At 47.7% G+C, this 21,751-nt stretch overlaps 1 protein-coding gene across 1 annotated transcript; it reads left to right on the top strand.

Annotated features, from left to right (window-relative positions):
• The first annotated feature begins 4,811 nt into the window (after window positions 1-4,811).
• On the top strand, window positions 4,812-21,265 carry LOC123164344 (dicarboxylate transporter 2.1, chloroplastic). The gene is made up of 4 exons (XM_044581772.1): window positions 4,812-5,709; window positions 10,751-11,064; window positions 20,083-20,531; window positions 20,899-21,265. Exons 1-4 carry the CDS (start codon window positions 4,918-4,920, stop codon window positions 21,012-21,014), a joined length of 1,671 nt encoding a protein of 556 aa, XP_044437707.1. The 5' UTR covers window positions 4,812-4,917; the 3' UTR covers window positions 21,015-21,265.
• The last annotated feature ends 486 nt before the right edge of the window (window positions 21,266-21,751 follow it).

Here is a 21,751-nt window from a genome sequence, read left to right as displayed (position 1 = left end):
ATATTGGCTCAAGCTCAAGACTCTACATTTTCATTTTAGTGATCCAAGATAACATTGAGTCCATAGGAAAAGCCAATACTATTAAAAGGGGATGAGGTGTTGCTTAATGGCTTGCTTGCTCGAAATGCTTAGTGATATGCTCCAAAAGCCCTCAACCACTTTCTCATATCCACATATGTCCCAAACCAAAAGTCAAACTCGGTCCACCGATTTGATCTAGCCGGCGCCACCGAGTTCATTAGACATAGCCATAGCCAAAAAACCTAACCAGTTCGGTCTCACCGATAGGGATCTCGGTCTCACCGAGATGGGATTGCAAACTCTCTATTTCCCTTCGTAACATTTCGGTCTAACCGAGATGAGCGGTCGGTCCCACCGAGTTCGCAATGCAAACTCTCTTTTTCCTTTTCGTAACGTTTCGGTCTCACCGAAATGAGCGATTGGTCCCACCGAGTTTGCCTGACCAACTCTCTGTTTGCCTATTACAGAAATCGGTCTCACCGAGTTCATGTGATCGGTCTCACCGAGATTACGTTATGCCCTAACCCTAATGAAATCGGTCCCACCGAGTTGACATGTCGGTCCCACCGAAAATCCTAACGTTCACATTTTGAACTAAATCGGCCGACCGAGTTTGAGTATTCGGTCCCACCGAGTTTGGTAAATTGTGTGTAACGGCTAGATTTTGTGTGGAGGCTATATATACCCCTCCACCCTTCCTCCATTCGCGGAGAGAGCTATCAGAATGTGCCTACACTTCCAGCATTCATTTTTGGAGAGAGAACCACCTACTCATGTGTTGAGACCAAGATATTCCAATCCAACCACAAGAATCTTGATCTCTAGCCTTCCTCAAGTTGCTTTCCACTCAAATCATCTTTCCACCAAATCCAAATCTGTGAGAGAGAGCTGAGTGTTGGGGAGACTATCATTTGAAGCACAAGATCAAGGAGTTCATCATCAACAACCATCTATTACCTTTTGGAGAGTGGTGTCTCCTAGATTGGTTAGGTGTCACTTGGGAGCCTCCGTCAAGATTGTGGAGTTGAACCAAGGAGTTTGTAAGGGCAAGTAGATCGCCTACTTCGTGAAGATCTACCCAAGTGAGGCAAGTCCTTCGTGGGCGATGGCCATGGTGGGATAGACAAGGTTGCCTCTTCGTGGACCCTTCGTGGGTGGAGCCCTCCGTGGACTCGCGCAGTCGTTACCCTTCGTGGGTTGAAGTCTCCATCAATGTGGATGTACGATAGCACCACCTATCGGAACCACGCCAAAAATCTCCGTGTCTACATTGCGTTTGCTCCCTCCAAACTCCTTCCCTTTACCTTCACATGCAATGATTTACATTCTGCTGCTATACTCTTAGATTTGCATGTGTAGGTTGATTGCTTGACTTGTGATAGGTTGCTAAAATCTGCCAAGACTTAAAATTGGGAAAAGGCTAGATTTTTATTTGGTCAAGTAGTCTAATCACCCCCTCTAGACATACTTTCGATCCTACGGTGACTCCGAAACGTTCAACTCGGTGACACCAATATGGAAACCTAGATCAATCTCAGTGATTTCGGTTTGACCGAGTTTGAGTGGATTGGTCCAATCGAAATGCATAAAGAAGGTTTTGGATTTCAGTCCATCTCAGATCGGTGGCTCCGAGTGCGCCTCACCTAGGGTGTCGGAAAAGGCCCCAGGATGGGATCTCACGGGGAACTGAGGCTTGCAGCGGCGAAAAAGTATTTTGGTAGACGCTTCTGTTGGTTTGGGAATATTTGGGAATTTATAGCGCAAGAATTAGGGTTGGAGGACTCCTGGGAGCCCACAAGCTAGGGAGGCGCGCCCCCCTAGGGCGCGGCCTCAGGGCTTGTGGGTCCCTCGGGACTCTTCTGGCCCCCTCTCCAAGCTCCATGGATGTCTTCTGGTCCAAGAAAAATCATCATAAAGTTTTATTCCGTTTGGACTCCGTTTGATATTCCTTTTTTGTAAAACTCAAAACAAGGAAAAAACAGGAACTGGCACTGGGCTCTAAGTTAATAAGTCAGTCCCAAAAATAATATAAAATAACATATTAATGCATATAAAACATCCAAAATAGATAATATAATAGCATGAAACAATAAAAAATTATAGATACATTGGAGACGTGTCATTTTGCCTGATTCTCCGCCATCAACGGTGACTCAAGGAGCGTGGTTAACGAGGCGACCATCTCAGAAAGGACTTGAGCCGGCGGCTTGACCGGGCCAGAAGCGTTTGGATCAGTCACCGCAATGCCGGTTCCATCCACGGTGCCTGCAGCGGTGGAGTTAAGAGCCGGAGCAGTGCCCGCCATGTAGGCGACAGTCCAACGAGGCGGCTCAGGGCCAACCGGAGCCAGTTCATCATTAGAGCAGCCCCCGAGCCACCCGTCATACAGTGGGAGGATTGACTCCGTATCTCCAACCGACGACTCGCCATCAGAGTAGACCAGGGTGTCGCCGCCCGACGCTGAGTTGTCCGCGAGATCGACCCCCTGGGTGAAGCCAACGAAGACATGGTTTCGGCCGGCTTAAGCCCTGGTGGGTTGTGTGCGCCGAGCCGGCTCGACGATGTCGGTGCATATGTCCGGCTCGGGTCCTGACTCGCCGATCTCGCCGATGAAGACGTGGATCTCATCGAAGGGGACCCGGTACCCGTACTCGATTGAGTCGGCCTCGGGGCCCCAGCCTGAGTCGTCGATGTAGAGCTTGCCGTAGCGACTTTTGGTCATGTGGCCGATCGTGTATCCCTCGATCCCCGGGAGAGCTCCCTCGAAGAACTCAACACCACCGAGCGATAACCCCACGGTGGGCGCCAACTATCGTGGTTTTGTCACGGCAGATGTCCTCGTGAAAGGACTTAGTCGTGAGGCCATCGCCGCTAAGTAGTAGCTTGAACAGGGTTGATCGGAATCGAGAGACAAGGGTTTACTCAGGTTCGGCCCCTCACGGTTGAGGTAAAAGCCTACTCCTGCTTGATTGCTATTGGTAATGATGATCTCGATTACAACTGTGCGACTTGACTAACCTAGTACTCGAGAGATTGTAACTTAGTCTTTCTGCCTCAGGGGCTCCCCTTTATACATAGGTGGAGGCCGTGGGCTTACAACAGAGTCCGGCTCATACTCCGATCCGTGCTCTAGTATGTTTCGTATGTTTTGTTTCCTAAGTAAGAAACGTCCTTTGGCGTCACGGCAAATACTGACGGCTTGCACTTCTGGGCCATGAGTCGGCCCATTTGGCGACCCACCTCCTGGGCCTTGAACTCGTGGTCATCTCAGCCCATCATCAAACCATACCTTTGCCAAGTCGCCAAAGAATGACCCAGCCCTAAACTGGCGGGTGATATCGCGGGGTTATATCCCCAACAGATGGTGTGTATCCTACGCGATCCCAGGCAGGCGACAGACTCTCTGGCAAGGTGGTCGTCGTCGTGCATTGTTGGCTTGCTCGCCTGCCTGTGCGCCTCGCGCTGGCCGTGCGAGTTGTAGCGTCGCGAAGCGAGTTGCACCATCGGCTGAGGTTGAGCTGTCTAACTAACCGGTGCTGAGGAGGAGCAGCAGCGCTAGCTTGGCTCGGCCGACCGATTTGGCTCGGTTGGACCATGTATAAGGTTTGAGTCTAAATCGCGTTGGAGCACGAGGGCGTCGTTGGCGCCTCCACAATAACATCGTCGCGAGCATCTCCGCGTCGCGAGGAAGAGGGCCGCCACTGGTCCTGGTCTTCTAGAGATGAACCGAGGCCGGCGTCGTTGTGTCGCGTGCTGGAGGACTTTCTGCGCCGCACATCGTCTCAATCAAGAAGCTTGGACATGGTCACATGGCCGAGGACCAAGCCGAGTGCGAGCATGGGCGGTTGTGTGTTGGTGGCGGGGTGGTCCATGCTGTATCTCAGGCCGAGGGGGTCTCGCCAAGCATGCGCCGGCTAATGGCCATGGCAATATATGTGTTGCCTATGAGCATCGCCGCACCATTGTTGGCTGCACGCTGGAGGGTCGACAGGCGTCGTGTCGCTGCTGGCCGGGGAGAGCCTCGCCTTGGATGATGTCGTTCTTACGGCGCGCTGCGGGTGAAGGATGGTGCCTCAGGCGCTGCCACTCTGCGAGGATGCGGGCCGAGCGGCCGCGCCATGACTGGTGAGCTGATCGTTGCCCCGTTCGTCACTAGTGCCGCCGCGTGATATGAGCGAGAGAGAAGGCTCAGGCGCGGTCCACCACACAAGGTTCGCGGGCGTAGTCGGCATGCCTCCCCACCATGTCATCCTTACAAGCGGACCCTATTTGTTAGTTAGGCTTTCAAAAAAGGGTTCAAACTAGAGTTAGTCTGATTTTTGCGGCCTACCCTAAGCTTGGTCCTGATATGCTAAAAAATTAATGAAAACCCAGCCACAAATGTGGTAATTGCATGCAATTAACTCTCATCCACAAAACAGAACAAAAAAGCGCAAAATGCACTGAGAGCATGGTTAATAATACAGGCAACTGCTGGCTATAAAATGTTGCTAGATCATCTATAGCCAATACATATAGTCACTCATACAATAAGGTTAGCTACAAGATTAGTACTTTTTCTTATCTTCTTTCTATCTCTTTCCTCACATTTATTGCATTTGCCTTGGAGCACGCATATAACTAAGCTTTTGCATGAGAGCCCACTCCTCTTATTTTTTTCATGTCTCTCTTCTTCATATAGATAAAATTATTATGTAAGCAGACTATAAACCCACTATTGTACTCGCTCTAAGATGCTGACACGGGCCAGTGTCTACACTGTACAGAACCCTAACGGATTATGCTTTCCCGTATAGACCAATCTCACCCGTAGCTCTCCGAAGGCCGCAGCCACCAGTATCCGACCCCCGCTTCCTCCGCTCGGCCGCTCGCGCCGCCGTGCACCGCCGCGTGCCAATGGAGCGCCTACACCTCGCGGTGTCCCACCGCCCGGCTCTCCCCCTCCCCACTCCTCACAACCACCTACGCCGCCGCCATCTCCAGCTGCAGCCCTCCACTAGTTCTCTCTCCCTCTGCCGCCCCATCTCCCCTCACATCTCCCTCGCCCCTCGCCGCCACCTCCATCCTCTCCTGGCCTCCGCGTCCGCCACCCAAGCTTCAAGCCCCAACACTGAGCCCGCACCGGCGCCGGCCCCCGCCGCGGCCTCGGCCGGCGCGAAGCTGCTCCCCCTCATCGCCTCCATCGCGGTCGGTCTCGCAGTGCGATTCCTGGCGCCGCGGCCCCCCGAGGTGACTCCGCAGGCGTGGCAGCTCCTCTCCATCTTTCTCTCCACCATCGCAGGGCTCGTCCTCGGCCCGCTCCCCGTCGGCGCGTGGGCATTCCTCGGCCTCACTGCTACCGTGGCCACGGGTACGCTCCCCTTCACCGCGGCGTTCGGGGCGTTCACCAACGAGGTCATCTGGCTCATCGTCATCTCCTTCTTCTTTGCACGGGGGTTCGTCAAGACCGGCCTCGGCGACCGCGTTGCCACCTACTTCGTCAAGTGGTTGGGTGGAAGCACTCTGGGCCTATCCTACGGTCTCACCATCAGTGAGGCATGCATCGCGCCGGCCATGCCCAGCACCACGGCGAGGGCTGGAGGGGTGTTCCTTCCCATTGTCAAGTCGCTGTCGCTATCGGCCGGCAGCAAGCCGAATGATCCATCAGCGAAGAAACTGGGTGCCTACCTTGTGCAGTCTCAGCTGCAGGTACACTACAATTTACTGATGCACATGCCAAAAGGCTGCGCTTTTTATTTACGAATTTAAGATATTACTGATGAATCATTGTAATCTTGGAGGTGCATTTTGCCCAGATGGTCATCAATTTTTCCCGAGATCGCTGAGTCCGTGATATGCGCTCATAGCTAGGATCATGTTCTGTTTCTCATATCCTGATAGAATACGTAATTACCATTTTATCTCTATACTACATTGCTTATGGGGGTGCTCAGAATGAGGTTTTCAATTACAGTTGCGTCACATGGGTTGTCCATATGCTGACAAGCAAGTAGGATGGATCTTAGTAATAATTATTATACTCCTAAGATTATAATTTCTTATGTGAAAATTTCTGTCTTGCTATTATTAATCAAGAGTTCTGTTTGCTTCCTCATTGCATCCAGAAGCATGCGTTCTGGATCATTCTTATACTTGAAAGCACCTTCACTCTGAAACTATTGGAAAATATGTGGCATTTGTATCACAAGATCTGGTTTGCATGGCATTTTTTAGTATGCTAGCTACCTGCGTTAAACGCCGTGTCAGGGGCAGAACTTGATACTTGTAGGCTGTACTAGTGTCGTTTGAATGGGTTAATTTACACGGTCTACAGATAGTTGTGATCATGGAGTCTATATATTTTTACTATTAATTAAGGGTTCTTCATAATTACTGGAATTTGACTCTGTTATGTGGGCTAGCTCATCAAATGATGGAGTCTTATCCCTTAGAGTCCTGGTTGATTAAGCAAGTTTGTTAGGACTTAGGAAATAGTCCAATCAGTTTAGATCGTATTAGAGTTTGAATATACGTACCGGCTTGTCGGTCAACTCTTGTCTACTGTATAAAAGGGCCGACCCTGCAAATAAAGCAAGCAAAGAAAAATAGTGTTGCTACTTTCATCTACTTTTCAATAATTAGGGTTATGTCATCAGTAGATTATTCCAGTTTGGTACCTGAGCCATCTACGATGGTGGGCAAAGAAATCGAGATCGAGGCTGTGGAGCAGATGAAGAGCATCATGAAGCAATTGGAGGTCTTCACGCGCCAACGAGCAGAGGACAAGACGCTCCTTGCCGGGCTAGTGACGGCCCTCGAGCAACGGCTGCAGCCTTGCCCGCGGCACTAGATCCCACGGCTGCAGCGGCCATCCATTACGCTACCTCCCTGTCCCAGGCCCTCCTCCCCGGCGACAATGTGCCCCTAGTGCTCCCCCTCGCCAACCCTTCTCGAGCGGGGAATCACTGATTGCCCACCCCAACCACCCCTCGCTTTCCTTCCATCAACCGGCTGCTTGCTGTCACAACACAACCCTGTGCTAAGTCCTGCTAACCACCACCAGCAACCATTCCCCTTTTACCACCTCTAGCCATCTCCTTACTCGCTAGCTGCCTCCTAACATCAATTTGGGCCACTTCGCACCCCCACCTTACAGCTCAAATCCTACCCCAAATCCCGCCCCAATTTTGTCGCCCACCTACTAACAACAGCTCTACCATCACCAGGCGCAGATCTCTGCCGCCTTGACCGCCTCCAGCCACCAACTGATTCCTTACACCAGTATGGCCGTGCCCCCTTCCACAACCCATCTATGGATCCACCCTGCCCATCACCTCCCTCGCCCCTGCCTATCCATTACCTTGGCTTAGGTTTAGGTTCCGGCATGCTCCGCTTCCACAAGCTCGACTTCCCAACATATGCTGTCTCGCTTGATCCTCTTGGTTGCCTCAATAGGTCCGAGCAGTTTTTTCATGGACAACACATGAACTAATGATGCCCAGTTCTGGTACTTACAACTCGAGCACAATTTCAACAGTTGACCATGGGAGCAGTTCAATGAGGCTTGCCACGTTCAGTTTGGGCCATCACGTCGAGCAAATCCCTTGGGTGAGTTGGCACGTTTCCATTCACTTCCTTGGTCACTGACTACACCAACAGGTTTCTAGCGCTCAAGTGCCGCAACAATGAGCCATTAACACCGTCCCAACAACAGTACCTGTACACAGTAGGCTTGCCTGATGGTCTTCGCTTTGACATCGAGCTTCAACGACCATCTGACGTCCACACCGCCATTTCCTTCACCAAGGCCTATGAGCAGTGGCATTTCCTCGCAACATCACTACACTAGCCTTCTGAGCGGCCCCTCCGACCCTCCCGCGATCAACGCAACTCCAATACCGTCACTTCCAACACCACTAGCAGCTGTTCTATCGTCGACCACTCCAGTGAACGCCGCCATGGCAAGTTTGGCGCCTCACCCCAACTGAGTTGGTAGAACCTCGTCGTTGGGCCTTTGCACAACATTGTTGACCACTCCAGTGAACGCTGCCATGGCAAGTTTGGTGCCTCACCCCAACTGACTTGGTAGCACAACGAGATTTATGTTCGGTGGTCATCATTGTGCGTGGCTCTTCTTCATCGAGGCTGATGACTACGACCAAGATAGCTCCACAACTAGTAGTACCCAAGGTTCCTTGAAGAAAGGGAGAGATGATATGTGGACCAGCCCATCAAACATGGAGTCTTGCTCTTATCCCTTAACCAGAGTCCTGATTGATTAAGCAAGTTTGTTAGAAAGAGTCCAGTTAGTTTAGAGATCGTATTAGAGTTTGAATAGATTTACCAGCTTGTTGATCAAGTCTTATGTACTATATATGTTGCTTAATGAAAAACCACATAAGGTGTTTTTTTGTCGATCAAGTCTTGTCTGCTATATATTCGATCCGAAGTTTGAATAATCTTGGTAGATATTTGTCGTTGGTCGAGTCGACGTGGCACAATGCTAGCAAGCATCGCATTCATCAACCTTAAAAACGGGCATACACATCGGTTGTGCAACCGGTCGACGTATACTGGAGAGGTGTTTTTTTTTTTGGGTTTGGCCATGCCTCCTGATCGAGTGAAGCTTAATCTCGTTGAGGGGTGGACCCCCCGAGTACCGTTACGATACCCGGCCCCGTGTTGTAGGCTGAATCCTCGACACGTGGTAAGCTTTCTTCATGATGTTTCCGTCCAAGCCTGGGCTCGGAGGGAAATTCACTTGGTCCGATTGCCTAAGCGGTCGTCTCAAAAGGAAGCCAAGGTCTTGCCTGTTGTGAGAGCTCTCTTATTCCAAATGAGAGATTTACAAATGATCCATGTGGTGCCTTTTATAGGCTCAAGGCCTCGTACAAATGACCACCACTACCCCTGGTGGGGAGGGAAAGCATGGGCAAAAGAGTCTATTGTAGAAAAAACTAAATGCCCCTACGAACATAAAGAAGAGGAAGGTTATTTCAATCTTCTTTGGTCCATGAGGGATGTGCATGAGTGGGGTTAATGGGCTTCGTACTTTAATGGGTCTCTTTATCATTAGGTTGCCATTTGACTTGGCATTTAACCTTTCTTTTTGTGTCTTTGATCTTCAATATTTCTTGGTGCTCTGGCTTATACAACATGGAGAACCAGGAACCTTCTGATTGATAGCTGATATTTTTATTTACAACAATATAAAGGGGCTCGGCCCCTCTCAACAAAGCAGAGAAGAATATTATCGTCTGGTTTTATCTACTTTTCAATAATTAGGGTCATGTCAGTAATAGATTCTTCCAGACTGCGCCAGAAAGCTGCTTTGATTTGCATTGGGCATGGTAGTTCAACATCAACTTTGGAGTATTATATTGGATATTCAGTCTAAAAGTCCATCACTAAGGGTGCAATTTTAGATATTTGATGTTTATACACAAGGTTGCGCTGTAGAGCTCATCTGAGTAGACGACACCATCAAATTAATAAACTGGCACTGGTGCTGAAAAAGTCTGCAAGTGTTTTGTATAAGCGTGTTGTTGGGTATGTGAAGCAGCACAAGGTTGTGGAGGAACAACTCCACTTTGCTGGTTGCTGCTACACAGTGTGCAACACAAGTGTTGAAGGAACTACTTCAATGTGCTGCGTAGATATCGCTCTAGAGGCCAAATAGGCCAATGTGGCAGCAGGAGTTTAGTCCAAAACTCCTTGAGCACAAGATCTACTCCAAGATCTTAGATAAGAATACCAAGTTCTATTATAGGTAGTGGGGGTACATAGCCTTGTCACAAGTTAAGAGATGAGGACCTCTATTTATAGGACTTTGGGAAGTCTTCACATCCCAAATTCTACTTATAGCTAGAACATTCTAGACAACATCACTTAAGATACAATGTTCCATTTATACCTAGAAGACTCTAGAAAACAGTAGCTAGGTTAAGAAAAGAAAAGAAAATACTGGAGGGGACAGATGTGCGTGGAAGCTAGCTATCCATTTGCCAGAATCATGAGTTGGTTGCGAGATCTTATGAGTTTCAGCTCTAGCCTACCCCAACTTGTTTGGGACTAAAGGCTTTGTTGTTGTTGTTGTGAAGTTTGTCTTCTTTTATTTTCCTCTATTGTTCCTCATCATTCTCCCCTGGTTGTTTGTGAGCGCTTCTTCTGGGTGGTAGAGAGTCAAGTCCGCAACATTGTATGCCCATCTCGCCTGGAAGATCAATCACATAAGCATTATCATTTATCTTCCTCATAATAGGGAAGGGCCTATACCTTCGCTACCTAAGCTTCCCTTTAATAATGAAGGTCTTGAAGTGTGGTTTTGTAATGTCCGCTGCTCTTTGTGTGATCTGGAGCTGTTTCTGGGTATGTGCGTAGAGGATCTGGTGCGATCCTATGCATAGTGGAATACTGAGACTAAATCATCAAAATAATGATAATATGGTACTACATTGGGAAGGATGGTGTATTCTTGTAACGTCTTACGTTGGAAGGATAAGATATGCTTTAGTATGTCGATGTTTGGTGGAGAAACCTGAGTTTCAAAGTAAACCATGGGCAACAAACAATCCTTCTTTAAGTTTGGAAGTTCTGGTGCTGTTTCTCTGTGATATACTCCCAGAATTTCTGATGTGTTGCTTCTAGAGTGGTTGCATGTATAATTTCTCTCTGTTCCACTTCTTAACCATTTAGCTTGAATTTTAAAACTACCAATAACAGTGTCGTGTTGGTTTCTGCTGCTTGACAGGCATCTGGCAACTCCAGTGCTCTCTTTCTGACCGCTGCTGCGCAGAATCTCTTGTGTTTGAAGTTAGCGGAGGAGGCTGGTGTCAAAATTGCAAGCCCGTGGATATCATGGTTCAAGGTTGCAAGTTTGCCTGCCATCATTTCGCTTTTAGCAACACCTTATTTGCTATACAAAATATTCCCTCCAGAAATAAAGGACACTCCTGAAGCCCCTGCATTAGCTGCTCAAAAACTAAAGAAAATGGGCCCAGTGACAAAAAATGAATGGGTCATGGTTGCTACAATGATTCTTGCAGTCTCACTCTGGATTTTTGGGTAAGATTTATGTCTTTTTGACTTCTCTGCACTGAGTTTACCTACTAGCAATATACTTCGGATTTATGATTGATTTACAAGAGATAAATGCACCATTAGTCACACAGCTCATGTGATATGTGTAGTCTAAGAATGTTTTAATTTTAAAGTGGCCACAAGACTTATAGTTTATGAGCAAACATGTGACATGCAAATTAAACCCCTCTCCCCCTCACGCTCCCAGCCACGAGGCTGATGAGGCTGTATTTTTTTTAAAGTAACTATGATGACAGCTTTAGTGTGGTTTAGTGCAAATTAAACCCCTCTCTCTTCCACGAGGTTGATGAGACTGCGAAACCGACTTATGGCACGACGCACTTAAAAAAGGGACTTCGACTGAAGTTGTCAATCGATGACATCATCGCAGTTTCCTCCACCTATTGGTGTAGCCGTGTCGTGTGCGTTGAGAACATAATGTCAGCATTCTGATCCGATAGTAACTATCGGGGGTCTACGAGTGGTAGATTGGAATGGCGACACACAAGAGACAACGATCTACTCAGGTTCTTGCCCTCCGTGAAGCCGCAATACTCTACTCCTGCTGCTGAGATGTATTGCTTAGTGTGCAGGCTGGATATCGGAGACATCTCAGCTAGGGTTGTACAAGGGGCGCCACGGTGGCTGCAGAGGTGGGAGCTGAAGGGTTAGGTGAGGAACCATAGATCTCGCTAGTGGTGTGTAGAATGATCTGAGATGAATCTCTTGTCTCTCGAGAGGCCTATAACTTTCCTTATATATGTGGTCAGGTTAGGGTTACATTGCTCGGGTCGGTTTACAAGTTGGTGGGGGCTACTGGGTCACACCGGACCCTGGCTTGTTGGGTGAGCTGGTTGGTTGACTTGTCCATCGAGATGATGAGGCATCCCATCTAGGAGCTGGACGTAGTCGCCAGTCCGGCCATGCTAGGGTCGCTGGGCTGGCTTTCGGCCTTGCTGACTATACCCTGGTGCCGTCCGTATCCTCGTCACAACCCCTTCGACACCGCGGAGAAGGAGGTCTGTGACGCCTCTGAGCTCATCGGCCGGGTCCTCTTCGTCCACCTCGCCGCCCATGGTGCAATGGGGAAGGGAAGGGCTATGCCTTCGTCGAGTACGACGATGACTCCGAGCGTGTTCCACGACCTGCATGCCCCCCCTGCGTAGCTGTGGGTCAGCCCCCAGGACCTCTTCCATGACTTCTGCAGACCATCACCGCTGCGTTCGTCACTGCCACACATGCCTTCCATTGGCACCGTCTGTGCTCACATCCGGTGACAATCCGGCCACCTCCACTCATGTGGATGCCATGGGCAAACTGGCGTGCGTGTCCTCGTAGCTCACGGACGCGTCCAACGCCGCCATGGGCTGCTCCATGGCCCTGCCTAGCGCCGAGCATGGACAGTAGGTCCATAAACGAACCGAACTCGAGCGAGTACACCCAGGCTCGGCTCGAGCTCGATTTCCATCACAAGCCAAAAGGTTAGCTCGAGCTCGGGTCGTGAGCTTAGGCATGAGGTTGAGCTCTACTAGCTGAAGGCTTTACAAGCTTGCAGAACTCTTTATTTTTTATATTTAACTAATTCAACCAGCACATCTGTTAGACGGCACAAATTAGAGTATACTGGCCAAGATGACAACAACACAAGCCTCTATTTATTGCTGGAGCTCTGCCGTGCTCCGTATCAACAACCGATGTGGTATGAACTGGAGTGCTCCAACGCACATGCATTAACGATGAGTTACTAGGCTGCAAAAGGCTTCTTTGCCTCAGGAGTGAAGTCCCGTGAGGTGCCCAGACTTGTGCATATCAAGTAGTAGTGGCAGGGGTATGATAACATTGGGCCTACAGTTATTTGCTGAAAGAGCTGGAACGTTGAGCATGCTCGTTCTACCGAGCCTTTGCGAACCGTTCAAGCTTGAGCTCGCCAGGTTCGTGAGCTTCACATCAGGCTTGAGCTCAGCTTGTTTAGCTCTCGAGCCAAGCTCGAATCCAGCCTGGAACGAATCAAACTCGAACAACATGACGAGCCTAAGCTTTTTTTACAACCCTAACGGCCAGCCCCTGAACCCCAGTGCCGTGGGCGGCGTCGCGCTGTGCTGTCGGACAAGAGGGCATGCGGCGGCGAGCATGAGCGCCACCGAGCCATGGCTAGGAGCGTGAGGGGAAGAGGGAGGTTTAAGTTGCACATTAAACCACTGTAAAGATATTATCAGGGTTTATTTTGTAAAAAGACGGCCTCATCAGCATGCCATGTCAGCTGCGGTTACTCTGCAAAAGGGTATGTGATCTGTTTGCTCATAAACAAATGCGACCGCTATTTAACAATCTAATAGTTCTGTGACTAAAGTACTCATCCTGCGTAAGCAATATGACTAATGGTGCATTTGTCTCCATTTATATCTACTTGTTATCTGCAGTGTTGCTTGCAGTTTCACGAACTGCATATCTTGCTGCTTCTCTCATTACGTTACACCTTTTATTGTGAAAGCAGACACACATACACATCACATGATTACAAGTACTTTTATGGTTGCTCTGCTGACTTTGTAGTTGTGTCCAGTTGTCGAAACTAAGAGGGACCTAACTGGAATTAGGCACTATTAAATTAAGATACCGGGGATGACTGTCTAGCTCACGATCGGTGGTGCTGACGAGTTGCCCCTGGATGACGTCTCCAGTTATAACGAACTATCATCATTAGACTCCAATAGATGATGTAAAATAGGGCACCAGATTGTGGTTCGAGTAAAATTTACATCACCTAAAAGTGCTATTTTACATCACCAAAAACCTCCAACTCCGATAGATGATGTAAAATAGGGCTCCAATAGGTGATGTAAAATAGAGCAGCCGCACAACAGCCGCTCCACAATTTCATACATGTGTGAACCAAATCATTTCAAATCAATCCTAAACCTAAACCGGCATTGAAAGTACCTCTCTAAAAAAACTGGTTTAGGAGTAAAATAGTTGCCCATCAATCTTGCGTGAGCCTCTAGCTGTTCTCTTCGTGTGCTCACGGCCAAACACGGAACCGCCATGCTTCGGCCTCTTCTTGTGCATCATCACGAGCAAAGCAATCACGAGCGAAATAGTGTCCTCTTCGTCGGCCAAATCATATTCCTCATTCGATGAGGAATCATCCCAAACAGAGGAGTCACATGAGCTCATCTACAATACGGAAATCTCCATGAAAGTACTTCTTTCGTGCACGTTAAAAAACCATGACAGGTTTAGGATATTTTTATCTTATGCAATATTTGTCGAACACCTTGTGCATGAGGAGGACGAAACTGGGGGGCTGCTCGTCGGAGCAAAGATGGTAGCTGTGCCGGCGACGAGACGCTCACTAAGGCCTCTTCTACGCCTCGTTGACGCGTGCCGGTTGGGGGCTGCCCGTGATTTTGGTGACGTGGTGCCGGCGGCGCCGACCAAAATCATGGCGGTTGCGCGACTGCCCGCGGTAGCTCCGGTGGCCAGAAGTCCTATTCCGGACAACGGCCATGAGCTGCGAGAGCCATCACGGGAGTCGGCGCTCTGGCCAACAGCCGAATCGGCCAAAACATGGCGCGGCGGCAGGACCTTCAGCGGCTGGATGGGGTCGCAGCGAACTCAGGGGAGGATGGACGAGCGGCGGCCGCAGCCTTCCCTTGCAAAATCGCCGGCAGCGGTGGTCGGGTGGATGAGCGGGCGGCAGGATCGACGTAGGAATGTTCCACGCGGCAGTTGGGCTACGCCTGCGACTGCACACGTTTTGCTCGAGCGACACAAGTTATGCAAATTTGCATCACTTGGTGGCCTATTTTACACCACGCCCTATCCCTCTAGTAAAATAATTGCTGGAGCACCGTTTTGCCCCTGGTGGTTCTAAAATATGTTATTTTTTCATCTACATCATCTATTGGAGATGCTCTGATGGTATAGAAATTTGTTCCCTCCAGAATTTTCTGCTGAAGTTTCCTTTATCAGTCTGACGTAAAGTTCAACGGGTTTAAAACAAATTCCATTGTCTTGAAAAAGGTATGCGTCGTTTTGTTTTCAACTACAGAAGTCATCCATTTTTGTTGGTTGCACCTAACTGACATTTGTACCCAAACAAATATTTGCTCCCCTCGTACAACAACTATGAACCCTTTAGTCCCAAACAAATTGGGGTAGGCTAGAGCTGAAACCCATAAAATCGCACAACCAACTCATGGTTCTGGCACATGGATAGCTAGCTTCCATGCATCCCTGTACATGGCTAGTTCTTTGTCGATACTTCAGTCCTTCAGATCCCTCTTTACGGACTCCTCCCGTGTCAAGTTCGGTCTACCCCGACCTCTCCTGACATTATCATCATGCCGTCCGCTATGCATAGGAGCTTCTAGAGGCCTGCGCTGAATATACCCAAACCATCTTTGACGATATTGGACAAACTTCTCTTCAATCGGTGCTACCCCAATCCCATATAACATCATTCTATACCCGATCCTTTCCCGTGTGGCCACGCATCCATCTCAACATGCGCATCTCCGCTACACCTAACTGTTGAACATGTCATCGCCTTTTAGTCAGCCAACACTCGGCGCTATACAACATTGCATGTCAAATCACCGTCCAATAGAACCTGCCTTTTAGCTTTTGTGGCACTCTCTCGTCATAGAGAACACCAGAAGCTTAGCGCCACTTCATCCACCCGGCTTTGATTCGATTCGATTGTTCACATCTTCATCCATCCTTGTGCATCATTGACCCCAAATATCGAAAGGTGTCCTTTTGAGGTACCACCTGCCCATCAAGGCTAAGCTTCTCCTCCTCGTGCCTAGTAGTACTGAAACCGCACCTCATGTACTCGGTTTTAGTTCTACTCAGCCCAAAACCTTCTGATTCCAAGGTTTGTCTCTATAGCTCTAATTTTCTATTAACCCCCGTCCGACTATCATTGACTAGCACCACATCATCCTCAAAGAGCATACACCATGGGATATCTTCTTGTATATCCCTTGTGACCTCATCCATCACGAAAGCAAAAAAATAAGGGCTCAAAGCTACCTGGTGCAGTCCTATTTTAATCGAAAGTTCATCGTGTCGCCATCACTTGTTCGAACACTTTCATAGCATTGTTGTACATGTCCTTGATGAGGGTAATGTACTTTGTTGGGACTTTGTGTTTCTCTAAGGCACACCACATGACATTCCGCGACATCTTATCGTAGGCCTTCTCCAAGTCAATGAACATCATATGCATGCTCTTCTTTTGCTCCCCGTATCTCTCCATAAGTTGTCGTACCAAGAAAATGGCTTCCATAGTGGACCTCCCACGCATGAAACCAAACTGATTTTTGGTCACGCTTGTCATTCTTCTTAAGCGGTGCTCAATGACTCTCCCATAGCTTCATTGTATGGCTCATTAGCTTAATTCCATGGATTTAGTACAATTTTGAACATTCCCCTTTTCTTGAAGATTGGTACTAATATACTCCGCCTCCATTATTCTGGCACCTTGTTTGCCTGAAAAATGAGGTTGAAAAGCTTAGTTAGCCATACTATCGCTATGTCTCCGAGGCCTCTCCACTCCTCAATGGGGAGACAACCAGGGCCCATCACCTTGCCTCCTTTCATTCTTTTTAAAGCCTCCTTGACCTCAGACTCCTGCATTCGCCGCACAAAACGCTTGTTGTTATCATCAAAGAAGTCGTCTAGTTCAATGCTAGAGCTCCCATTCTCTCCATTGAACAACTTGTCGAAGTACTCCTGCCAACAACAACAACAACAAAGCCTTTAGTCCCAAACAAGTTGGGGTAGGCTAGAGGTGAAACCTGATCTCGCGACCAACTCATGGCTCTGGCACATGGATAGCAAGTTTCCACGCACCCCTGTCCATAGCTAGTTCTTTGGTTATACTCCAATCCTTCAGGTCTCTCTTAACGGACTCCTCCCATGTCAAATTCGGTCTACCCCGACCTCTCTTGACATTCTCCGCACGCTTTAGCTGTCCGCTATGCACTGGAGCTTTTGGAGGCCTTCACTGAATATGCCCAAACCATCTCAGACGATGTTGGACAAGCTTCTCTTCAATTGGTGCTACCCCAACTCTATCTCGTATATCATCATTCCGGACTCGATTGGTGGCCACACATCCAAGCAACTCTATCTCAGACGATGTTGGACAAGCTTCTCTTCAATTGGTGGCCACACATCCATCTCAACATACGCATCTCCGCCACACCTAACTGTTGAACATGTCGCCTTTTAGTCGGCCAACACTCAGCGCCATACAACATTGCGGGTCGAACCGCCGTCCTGTAGAACTTGCCTTTTAGCTTTTGTGGCACTCTCTTATCACAGAGAATGCCAGAAGCTTGGCGCCACTTCATCCATCCGGCTTTGATTCGATGGTTCACATCTTCATCAATACCCCATCCTTCTGCGGCATTGACCCCAAATATCGAAAGGTGTCCTTCTGAGGCACCACCTGCCCATCAAGGCTAACCTCCTCCTCCTCACACCTAGTAGTACTGAAACCGCACATCATGTACTCGGTTTTAGTTCTACTAAGCCTAAACCCTTTCGATTCCAAGGTTTGTCTCCATAACTCTAACTTCCTATTTACCCTTGTCCGACTATCGTCAACTAGTACCACATCATCCGCAAAGAGCATACACCATGGGATATCTCCTTGTATATCCCTTGTGACCTCATCCATCACCAAGGCAAAAAGATAAGGGCTCAAAGCTGACCCCTGATGCAGTCCTATCTTAATCGGGAAGTCATCAGTATCGACATCACTTGTTCGAACACTTGTCACAATATTATTGTACATGTCCTTGATGAGGGTAAAGTACTTTGCTGGGACTTTGTGTTTCCCCCTTGTTCTTGAAGATTGGTACTAATATACTTCGTCTCCATTCTTCTGGCATCTTGTTTGCCCGAAAAATGAGGTTGAAAAGCTTGGTTAGCCATACTATTGCTATGTCCCCGAGGCCTTTCCACACCTCAATGGGGATACAATCAAGGCCCATCGCCTTGCCTCCTTTCATCCTTTTTAAAGCCTCCTTGACCTCAGTCTTCTGGATTCGCCGCACAAAACGCATGCTGGTCTCATCAAAGGAGTCGTCCAGTTCAATGGTAGAACTCTCATTCTCCCCATTGAACAGCTTGTCGAAGTACTCCTGCCATCTATGCTTAATCTCCTCGTCCTTCACCAGGAGCTGATCTGCTCCGTCCTTGATGCGTTTGACTTGGTCAACATCCTTCGCCTTCCTCTCTCGGATCCTGGCCATCTTAGGGCCAGTTCTTTTGGTGGCTTTTTTGGGCTTCTAGAATAAGCTGCCCCCTACCCCAACCAAAATTTTCCTTTTGGAAGCCTACTAGTCAAGTCATAATTGGTAGGCTTCTAAAAAAAAAATTTGGTTGGCAGCTTATTCTAGAAGCCAGCAAAAGAACTGGCCCTTATAGATGTTTCTTTCGCCTTCCTTCGTGTCTAAGTGCTGGCAGAGCTCCTCATAGGTCCGGACCCCTTGCTTCACTCACAGCTCGCTTTGTGGCCTTCTTTGCCACCTTTTTTTTTGACTGGGAACTGTGAGGCAACAGCCCCACAGTATTTTATTAAAACTCAACCAACAAAAAACAAAAGGTCTGGTAAGTAAAAGTTAGACTACTTACCTATGGTCCTATGTACATAATTACATGCCGGGTTAAATAATTACAAGGAGCCATCTAGGGCAAAGAATTAATCCAATGCAACAACAAAGGCTTTAAACTAGGCTTGAATCTGTGGGATAGCAGGGTAATATCATGGATGAAATTCCTCCTCCATGCTGCAAAGGTATGCCTCTCATTTCTGAAGATTCTTCCATTCCTCAATAACCAGACATTCCAAGCAGCTAGATAAACAACCTCTTTGAAGAAAGGCTGGCCAAAGCTGTTCCTGGCAGCAATCAGGCACTCTGAAGGAGACAAACCAGCTAGCCACTGAATTTGCAAATAATTTCAGACCCTTGAGCTGAATTGACAGGTGAAGAATAGATGATCTCTGTCCTCATGGGCTTGAGCATGACATAAGGGGCAAGTGTTGTCCTCCTGAGGCGATCTCCAGTGCCTCCTGACCAGCAAATCTCTGGTGTTGAGCCTATCATTAAGCATTAACCACGCAAAAACCTTGATTTTCATTGTTGATCTACTTTCCCAAATCCATTTGGCCGGCATATCCGTAGGAAGGTGGGCATGCATCATTGCATAGTAGCTCTTGGCAGAAAATTTTCCTTTGCCTGGGATCCATGACCAAGAATCATTGATACTGTCATCAGTATTCATGTCAAGCAGGCCATTCTGTACAGTGATCATTTCCTCATTGCTTCTGGTGATAAGGGCAGGTGGAAGAGCTCAGACATATCAAGAGTGTTGAGAACATCTCTTACAGAGACCTTATCATCAATGGCAAAAGAGAAGAGCCTGGGAAACCTCTCCCTGAGAGGAACAGATGATCCCAAGAAATTCCAAGCATCAAACCAGGAAAGAACAGAGCCCCCCATGTTTATAGTAACCTCACAGTGTAGCCTGAAAGCTTCATTAAGTTTGATGATATCCCTCCACCAAAAGGAGCCACACAACACTGTTCCATGGGGTACAACTCCATCATAATAGGTGTTCCAAATGAGAGACACCCAAGGAATATCTGATTTGTTCGTAGTAGTAAATAAAACTGAAATCCTGTAAGTTTTACTTATGCCTTCATTGTTCGGAAATACTGTTATGTTCTTCCTGCGAACGGATTATGTGATTGTTTGCTTCCAAAATCTCGACTTGCGGTCACATTCTGTATGGCATGGAATTTTTGTAAATGTTTTCGTAAGACATGGTGACAACAAGATTAGACGTAGGAAACTAAAACAGCAACAGAAGTTCTTAGAAGTGCAACACCATGCCTGTTTTTACAAATAGACAGAAATGTGTAATTATTTGTTTATTATTCAAAATATAGTTTCATGTTGAACTGTTGTACACTTTGTTTTGCAGGGATGCTATTGGTGTGTCGAGTGTTGTTGCTGCAATGATTGGGCTTTCAATTCTTCTTCTACTTGGAGTGATGAACTGGGATGATTGCTTGAATGAAAAGTCTGCGTGGGACACTTTAGCTTGGTTTGCTATTCTAGTGGGAATGGCAGGGCAGCTCACTGACCTCGGGATTGTGTCATGGATGTCAAATTGTGTTGCAAAGGTTCTTCAGTCTTTCTCATTGAGTTGGCCTGCAGCATTTGGTGTTCTTCAGGCCTCCTATTTCTTTATTCACTATCTATTTGCAAGCCAAACTGCACATGTTGGAGCTCTATACTCGGCGTTTCTTGCCATGCACCTAGCAGCTGGTGTTCCTGCTATACTCTCAGCACTTGCTCTGACGTACAATTCAAATCTCTTTGGAGCACTAACACATTATAGCAGTGGGCAGTCTGCGGTTTACTATGGAGGTAATTTTACTTGAAATTCAAATTTATGCATGTTCACAAGCACTTGTGTGTTACATGCCCGTCAATTTACATGTCCAGTTTGGTGTTTTAATGTAAAAACACATCTAAACAAAACCATTTTCTGATATATCGGGTTGTTTGTACTGTTTCTTAAAAAAAAGAAGCAACGTTCCATTAAGTACGGGGAGTGTGTATAAACCACCTTCAAGATTGTTGCATAGAACAACACCATTCCAATGCCTCGTTCGGAAACCACGAGTCCATATACACAAACTGACATTTAAAGAAGTCCTTTTTTAAAATGTATTTAACTGTTAGATTTCTCATATCAGGGCTTTAACCAAATTCTTGTTATTTTGCACTGCAGCTGGGTATGTTGACCTCCCTGATGTATTCAAGCTGGGGTTTACAGCAGCAGCGATTAATGCTTTGATTTGGGGAGTAGTTGGTACATTTTGGTGGAAATTCTTGGGGCTTTATTGAGGATTTCTGCGGTGTAAGTTGATGGAAATTGTTCTTTACTGCACCAGAAACCTATGTGGCTCACCATTTGGAGTGAGCTCATCTTTCTTCGGAGGTACTTGGTGAAATGTATAATAAGAGAGGGATGTTCACCACTCAGAACTTTGAACATGCTACATTTGTAAAGACCCAGAAGGGTTCACATAGTTTTTAAGACTGCATTGTATCTCTAATTTGCAGAACTAAATGCAATGTAGGGATGAGTTTAGATCCGGAAGCTCTGTATTTTCTTACTTCATGTGGATATTGCGTATGCAATGACTTTTTTTGTGTGCCAACAATGGAGAGCTTCTGTCTTGATTAGTGGTGGCCGCATTTTGGAGCAGAGCGAGGAATGCCCTTGGAAGAGCTGCCCGCAGCTCCACATTGGCCGCATCAAAGAATTGGCACTACTCATTCAAAAAAACTGGCACTGTAGCTGTGTGGGATGCTAGTTTTTTTTTAATGTTGGTAGGAGAGCTATCCAAATCCATTGATTAGAACGGCGTACTAAAGAAGGAATGCACCGCATAAGGCATTAAGTAAGGACAGTATAACTGGACCTAAACCGAGCTCTCACAGCGATTTAAGTTTTCGGCCGTACGTTTTTTCGATCTGGGACTTCCTGGCCGTCCGATTTTGTGGCTGTGGCGATCTATTCCGCAGTCTGTTTTAACTGGACCCGGCTGTCCTGCGGGCTGCTGCTCCACGGGCCGAAA

This window comes from Triticum aestivum, chromosome 7D (assembly GCF_018294505.1).
Source record: "Triticum aestivum cultivar Chinese Spring chromosome 7D, IWGSC CS RefSeq v2.1, whole genome shotgun sequence".
Taxonomy (NCBI): domain Eukaryota; kingdom Viridiplantae; phylum Streptophyta; class Magnoliopsida; order Poales; family Poaceae; genus Triticum; species Triticum aestivum.
This window is presented reverse-complemented; position numbering and strand designations above follow the sequence as displayed.

Bases quoted from the DNA above. Each gene is read 5' to 3' on its own strand.
- LOC123164344 (XM_044581772.1), top strand. From the start codon at position 4,918: ATGGAGCGCCTACACCTCGCGGTGTCCCACCGCCCGGCTCTCCCCCTC. The intron at 5,710-10,750 runs GTACACTACAAT...GCTGCTTGACAG, and splicing joins TTGTGCAGTCTCAGCTGCAG to GCATCTGGCAACTCCAGTGC. The intron at 20,532-20,898 runs GTAATTTTACTT...TTTGCACTGCAG, and splicing joins GTCTGCGGTTTACTATGGAG to CTGGGTATGTTGACCTCCCT.